Source organism: Mirounga leonina, unplaced genomic scaffold (assembly GCF_011800145.1).
Source record: "Mirounga leonina isolate KUSES-001 unplaced genomic scaffold, KU_Mleo_1.0 Mir_268, whole genome shotgun sequence".
NCBI lineage: Eukaryota > Metazoa > Chordata > Mammalia > Carnivora > Phocidae > Mirounga > Mirounga leonina.
The window spans coordinates 116,273-123,382 of NW_023270649.1; the positions used below are offsets into that span (position 1 = coordinate 116,273).

General features: G+C 63.0%; 1 protein-coding gene across 1 annotated transcript in view; it reads left to right on the plus strand.

The window, feature by feature from the left end:
- The window catches only part of LOC118026662 (cohesin subunit SA-2-like), a 68,913-nt gene that overhangs the window by 37,097 nt on the left and 24,706 nt on the right, over positions 1-7,110 (plus strand). Inside the window, exons 2-4 of the mRNA XM_035029624.1 lie at positions 369-492; positions 4,598-4,696; positions 6,915-6,994. Of these exons, the coding sequence (XP_034885515.1) occupies positions 400-492; positions 4,598-4,696; positions 6,915-6,994 (272 nt within the window). The 5' untranslated portion in view covers positions 369-399. The remainder of the gene's footprint in view (positions 1-368; positions 493-4,597; positions 4,697-6,914; positions 6,995-7,110) is intronic.

The window sequence follows — 7,110 nt, forward strand, 5'->3', positions numbered from 1 at the left end:
TGTCCCCGTGACCCGGGCCGTGACCGAGCCTCAGTGTGCATCTTCCCCACGTGTCCCCGTGACCTGGGCCATGACCGAGCCTCAGTGTGCGTCTTCCCCGCGTGTCCCCGTGACCCGGGCCGTGACCGAGCCTCATGTGCGTCTTCCCCACGTGTCCCCCGTGACCCAGGCCGTGACTGAGCCTCAGTCCGTATCTTCCCCGCATGTCTTTGTGACTCAGGCCGTGACCGAGCCTCATGTGCGTCTTCCCCGCGTGTCGCTGTGTCTCAGGCTGTCTTAGCCTCACTCAGCATTGCGTTGACACGTGCACCCCACTGTGCTGAAGACATTTCCTGGCTCTTGGGTGACAGTCTTGCTTCGTTTGTCAGTGACATCAGCTCGGACATCCGTGTGATCTGTATGGGGGAGCTCGGCTGCTGGATCAGGCTGTATCCGGACATGTTCCTGGACAACAACTACTTGAAGTACATCGGCTGGATGCTGTACGACAAGGTACGTGTGCCCTGCTGGTCTGCCGCCTCCACTGGGGGGCCCACAGGTGTGTTGTGTTGTCTGGCTCGTTCACGGAGCAAGCACGTGTCTCCCGGACAGTTTTTCATGAGTCCAGCTTGAGAAGGAGGTTTTCCACAAAGCAGCAGTTTTGTAGCTGTCCTCGCCGTGGGGTGACAGAGGGTTCAGGCTGTAGGGGCTCACCTGTCCCCTGGAGAAATGGGGATGTGGCCCTCCTTCGTGTCTGCCCCCCAGCACAGGGTTTGCATCTGGGTCCCTAGCTTAGATAATGGGGCAGGCATGGCGTGCTGTGACCCTCGGGGGCAGGGTCGGCTGTCTGTAGTCCTAGGCTGCCCACCCGGTCCACCCTGTCCATCTGCTGCCTGCTCTCAGACTGGGAGACACGCCCACAGTCCTGAGCCTGCCTGACAGGGAATCCTAAGCACGCGCCTGCTCCGGGTTAGTAGCTCTGAATCCTGCACGTTCACATCCCCAGCAGTGCAGACGTGTGTGGGGGACACCCGCAGCTGCCAGCGTTGGGCGGTGTTTCTCCCCCGTCACAGACGTAAATGAGCAAAAGTCAGTTCTTCTGAATAGATGCTCTCTGTGTTAGAACTAAACGTGATGAAGCCTTAAGGATTGTCTGTGATGACCCCGTGGCTGTGTTTCATGTTTCTGGAGCTGATGGTCCTGTTTTGTCCTCCTCCTCCTCTGGCCTCCTGAGCTGGGGCTCTTGCCTTGTGGGGGGAAGCAGGTGTGTGGGCATGTGCACGTGGGGGAAGCAGGCAGGTGTGCGGGGGGTAGAAGCAGGCAGGTGTGCGGCGGGGTGAAGTGGGCAGGTGTGGGGGGGAAGCGGGCAGGTGTGCGGCAGGGTGAAGCGGGCGGCTGTGCGGCAGGGTGAAGCGGGCAGGTGTGTGGGGGGAAGCGGGCAGGTGTGTGGGGTGAAGCGGGCGGCTGTGCGGCAGGGTGAAGCGGGCAGGTGTGTGGGGGGAAGCGGGCAGGTGTGTGGGGTGAAGCGGGCGGCTGTGCGGCAGGGTGAAGCGGGCAGGTGTGTGGGGGGAAGCGGGCAGGTGTGTGGGGTGAAGCGGGCGGCTGTGCGGCAGGGTGAAGCGGGCAGGTGTGTGGGGGGAAGCGGGCAGGTGTGTGGGGTGAAGCGGGCGGCTGTGCGGCAGGGTGAAGCGGGCAGGTGTGTGGGGGGAAGCGGGCAGGTGTGTGGGGTGAAGCGGGCCGGTGTGTGGCGGGGTGAAGCGGGCAGGTGTGCGGCGGGGTGAAGCAGGCAGGTGTGTGGGGGGAATCGGGCAGGTGTGTGGGGTGAAGCGGGCAGGTGTGCGGCGGGGGAAGCGGGCAGGTGTGTGGGGGGAATCGGGCAGGTGTGTGGGGGGAAGCGGGCAGGTGTGTGGGGGGAAGCGGGCAGGTGTGGGGAGGGATCTCTGGGCGGTGCATGCACTGCTCTGTGTGCTTGTTGCAGGCGAGGCCCCAAACGAGTGTCTGCGTCGTCTTGGGTTTTCCCAGCTTGGTGGCTTATTCTGCGTTAGGTCGCACGGCACATTTGCTTCGGCGTGCTGCCGGCGATCAGTGTGCCTGGCAGGGCAGCCGTCGGTCATGCGTGGTGACGGGTCTTGGGTCGTGAAGACGGGGGTTCTTTGCTGCAGGGCAGGGGAGGGGGCCTGGAACGTTGAGCCGTTGCTTGGTGTGCTGTGTGGGCCCCGTGGCGGAACACCACCAGCAGGGGCTCGCGATCTGCACACGCTCACTGCTCTCACGGCTGGGCTCTGCCGTCCTAGGCCAAGGTGCCGGCAGACGCGAGTGTGCAGAGGATTCTCTGTCCTGCTTCACGGAGGGCATCTCCTCGCCGGGTCCTCACACAGAAAAGGGGGCGAGGGGCTCCGCAGATCTCACCCTACCCCTAACCCTTATGACCCCATCACCTCCCAGAGCTCCGCCTCCACATACCATCCCCTTGGGGGGTTAGGACTTAACATATGGATTTTGGGGGTCACAGACATCGGTCTGGAGCAGACTTCTCTGCTTTTTCTTTGTGGGGGGAGCACAGCTGGCTTAGTGCACCAACGACAAGCATAGAGACTTTCCTGGGGCCTCGGCCAAGGGAACCCATGTGTGGAGGGAGGAGGCCGGTCGGGGCACCAGTTGCGGCCAATGTGGGGCCTGCAGGGGTCCGATGAGGGTGGCCGTCCCAGCAATGTGGGGCGTGTAGTGGCTGCCGCGATGCTCCCTGCTGCCCGGGGAGCTGGGATGCAGAGGACGGCTTCCCTCCTGTCCCGACCCCGCTGCGCTCTGCTCTGCCCGGGGCGTGGTGACAGACCTCCGGGAGGGCAGTGTGACGCCCTTCAGAGCCCGGGAGTGGCTGTCGCAACGTCCCCTGCAGGGACTGAGCCCTGAGTGCAGAGGACGTGGGCTCTCCCTACGGGGAGCCGCCCGGTGCACCCCTGCAGGCCGGCCAGCATTGAGCAGCTTCACCCCACCTTGTGCCCCGTGTCTGGCCCTTGGCCTGTGTCCTGCTTTGGACTCTGCTTCTTTATTCCCTGAAACAATCCCTCAGGGACTCACTTGGTTTTCTGCAGAGAAGGAAGTGGGGCGTAGAGAGGTCGCGTGCCTGCCCTCCACTTTGGATTTGGTGGTCCGGGTGCATGTTTCTTTTCTTTTAAGATTTTACTTACTTCAGAGAGAGAGAGAACGTGTGCGCACACATGAGCGGGGGGCGGGGTGCAGGGGCAGAGGGATAATCAGGCTGTGCAGGGAACCCAGCGAAGGGCTCAATCCCAGGACTCCGGGATCATGACCTGAGCCAAAGGCAGATGCTTCACTGACTGAGCCACCCAGGCGCCCCCCGGGTACATTTTTCTGAATCAGGGTGCCTCTGTATTCACTCACACAAAGGACACTGATGCTGGACGAGATTTCTCAGAAGATAAAACGTTGGTAACTCCATGGGTACAAATGCATGTTTTCTCTGCTTAGAAGAAAAATTTTGCAGGGGCGCCTGGCTGGGTCACTCAGTGGAAGGTGGGACTGTTGATCTTGGGGTCCTGAGTTCGAGCACCGTGTTGGGCCTGGAGCCTTAGAAAAATAAAAAACTACAATACGGATGCCCAGGGCTGTTTTAGCTGTGGGCATTGAATTAGTCAGCTTGAGTGGCCATAAAAGACATCCCAGAGGGGGCAGCTCAGACAACACACATTTATTCCTCCCAGTTCTGGAGGCTGGGAGTGAGATCCAATTGGGCCGAGGCTGGGAGTGTGAGATCCAGGAGGAGCCGAGGCTGGGAGTCTGAGATCCAGGCAGGGCTGGAGGCTGGGAGTCTGAGATCCAGGAGGGGCCGAGGCTGGGAGTGTGAGATCCAGGAGGGGCCGAGGCTGGGAGTGCGAGATCCAGATGGGTCTGGAGGCTGGGAGTCTGAGATCCAGGTGGGGCTGAGGCTGGGAGTCTGAGATCCAGGAGGGACCGAGGCTGGGAGTCTGAGATCCAGATGGGTCTGGAGGCTGGGAGTGTGAGATCCAGGAGGGGCGGAGTGTGAGATCCAGGAGGGGCGGAGGCTGAGAGTCTGAGATCCAGGCATTCCGAGGCTGGGAGTGTGAGATCCAGGTGGGGCTGGAGGCTGGGAGTGTGAGATCCAGGCGGGGCCAAGGGTGGGAGTCTGAGATCCAGGCAGGGCTGAGGTTGGTTCCTCCTGAGGCCTCTCTCCTTGGCATGTGGACCCCGTCTTCTCCCCGTGTCCTCACGTGGTTGTCTCTGTGGATATCTGTGCCGTCATCCCCTCTTGTAAGGACACCAATCCTATGGGATCAGGCCCACCCTTGTGACCTCATTTTACAACTTAATCCCCTCTTTAAAGACCCCACCTCCCAATACGGCCCCATCCTGAGGTCCTGGGGGCAAGGGTTTCAACATGTGACTTTGGGATGCACAGTTCAGACCCCAGCAGGCGTATTTCAAGACTGTGCGGGGGTTGTAAAGCCCCATGTCCCACCTAGAACGTTTTAGGCTGAGGGCTGACCTGCGCTGTCATGGACAGAGGCATTTCTGACGAGAGTCTGTGGTGGGGAGCTGCCCTTCCGTGGTAACCGGACCCCGTTCCTCTGTCCCGAAGGACGCGAGTGTGCGGATGAAGTGCATCCTGGCACTGAAGGCACTCTATGAGAAAAGAGAGTCGGCTATGAAGTTGGGCCTTTTCTTCTATAAGTTCAAGGTGAGTGAGATTTTGCGTGTCGTTGCTGCGCCCCCCGTGGCCGGTGCCCGGTGTCCACGTACCCAAGCATCTCGGGGGATGTGTGGAAGTGGGGCTGTATCCAGCAGCTGCCGGCTGGCCTAGAGTGCTGGCCACGTCTCAGCCCGGTGCTCGGGGCTGTTGTCCTGCAGAAGATGAACTGGAAGCTTCTCTGGGTGTCCGAGCCCAGGGCCCAGCTGCCTGCGCTTCACGGCCCGCCGGGTGACGTGGACCCCCGCAGCGGGGTGCTCTGTGTGCAGGGCTGAGGTTGGAGCGTGTGCACAGCCCCAGTGGGCCAGTGGGGGTGCTGACCTCAAGCTTGTGGTGCAGGAGCTGGCAGGGTCAGCAGCGCTGACCTGTTGGAGGAGCAGCTGGGGCCGTTGATCTCCAGGGTCCCCTCGCAGAGGTTCAGAGCTGCTCCGGACTGTGGGTCGGTAGTAGGCTGCACGGGACAGTGCGGGAGTGCAGCTCGTGGTGCACTGGTACCCAGTTTGTTCCTGAGTTCGGGGGCCACGCCGTCACCCAGGACGCTGTCGCGAGACCCCGCTGCCCATTCTGGAGGACTCCCAACCATCGCCCAGTCGAGCACTCCAACCCGGGACCCGTGGCTGGAGGGGAGCAGGGGTCGGGCCACGGAGGTGCCCGGTGAACGTGGAGGGCCAGCCTGTGTGGCAGGGGCCACCCGGTGGGGGTCGTCTCTTCCTTGGGGGTGTGGGGGAGAACCCAGCGTTCCTCGACCGTGTCAGGGTCCCCAGCGGGGTTGAGCAGGAAAGCAGTGAGGCCGGACGGCCAGGAGCCACGCATGCCCATGTATGTATAGAAGTCTTCCCTGACCCGGGGGCATTCCCGGGACGCGGAGACCCCCAGAAGAGTGATTTCACGCCTGAGGAAGAGTGGGCACCAGGGAAAGACGGGAGCACAGTCCTCTGTACTGTCTGGGGGCTCAGCATGCGCCTTTCCCTCGGGTGCAGGGAGGCCCCCGCCATGAGGGTGAGGGGCTGTTGCAGGCGGCCCTCCCACACCTCCCGCCATTTCTCAGACCCTTGCACCCTGGAACACTGCACTGTGCAAGGGGCCGAGCTGGGGGCAGCACGCCCTGGCCCTGTCAGGGCACAGTTGTGTCCAGGGGGGCAGAAGCTCCCGGTCCTGGTTTTGTGAGCCCCGTGAGATGATGAGTGGCAGCATTTGGGGATGGGGTCCCACATCCGGCAGCTCTGGGGACGGGGTCTCACGTCAGGCGGCCCTGGGGACGACCATGTGCCCTGCCCTGTGGTCCCAACTTCCACGTGGTGATTCCCACTGTCTCTGGGAAAAGTAAAGTCCACATGTAGAGAGGAGTGAGGGGAGCTTGAAAGCCCAGTGGCGGACACCCCGGTGTCCACAGGGGCATGGAGGGCTTCCTCGGGGTGGTGGTGAATCCCCACGGAGGGGGACGGTGTGGTGCCAACCCCGTGTGCCAGCCAGCCGGGACCCATGGCCCGTTTCTGGGAGAGAGGTTGTGCAGAGTCGTCCACCACCCCTCGTAGGAAAGAAGCACTATGTAGGCTTGTCCTCTGGATGGCCACACGTGTGTGGAGCTCACACCCCCAGACCGGCAGGGATATGGACCGTGGCCTTTGGGCGACTGTGCTCGGCCAGCAGCGCAGGTGGAGGCGGCCGCAGAGTGCTTCCCTGCAGCCCCGAGGGTCCCAGGCTTCTGCTTCCCGTTTCTGCACACTTCCCTCTCACGGTCCATCCACACCAGCGGTGACAGCTGGGGACACTAGGAAAGGCTGGGGACGCTTGGGTGCTAGCGCCCGTGGGGGAGGGGGTGCTGCCTTCTGAGGGCACCAACGACGTAGCTGGATGCCCCATCCCTCGAGGGGACGACCCAGCCCCACATCCTCGGTACTGCTGTGGGGAGAGAACAAAGGCGGGGCTGTAAGTCCGGGGGGCGCGGGGCCCCGGCCGTGGGGTGGGGGCGGGAGAGGGCGCTGCTGGCGTCGTGCGCGTCGGCCTCGGGGGTGATGGTGCCAGGCTGCCAGTCGGCTGCTGACGTGGGGGTGCCTCGATGGGGCAGTCCGTCCTGTGCGGCAGCGGGGGGGCGTGGTGCCCTGGGGGGTGCCCTTCCCTGCTGGAGGTCCTCGCGCCCATGCCGCATCTGGTGTCACGCAGACGGTGCTGGAACGAAGCCTGTTCGTTTTGTGATCTTTCTTCCTAGAAACGAATCCTGTCGATGACGCAGGACAGGCAGCCGGAAATCACGTCCGAGTGCATGCAGCTCCTGAGGCTCATATCCGAGTAAGTCGCCGTGCCTGTGCTGCGCGCCCGCCGGCTGGAGGTCCCCGCGCCCGTGCGGCGCGCCCGCTGGCTGGAGGTCCCCGCGCCCGTGCCGCGCGCTTCCCCGCTGGAGGTCC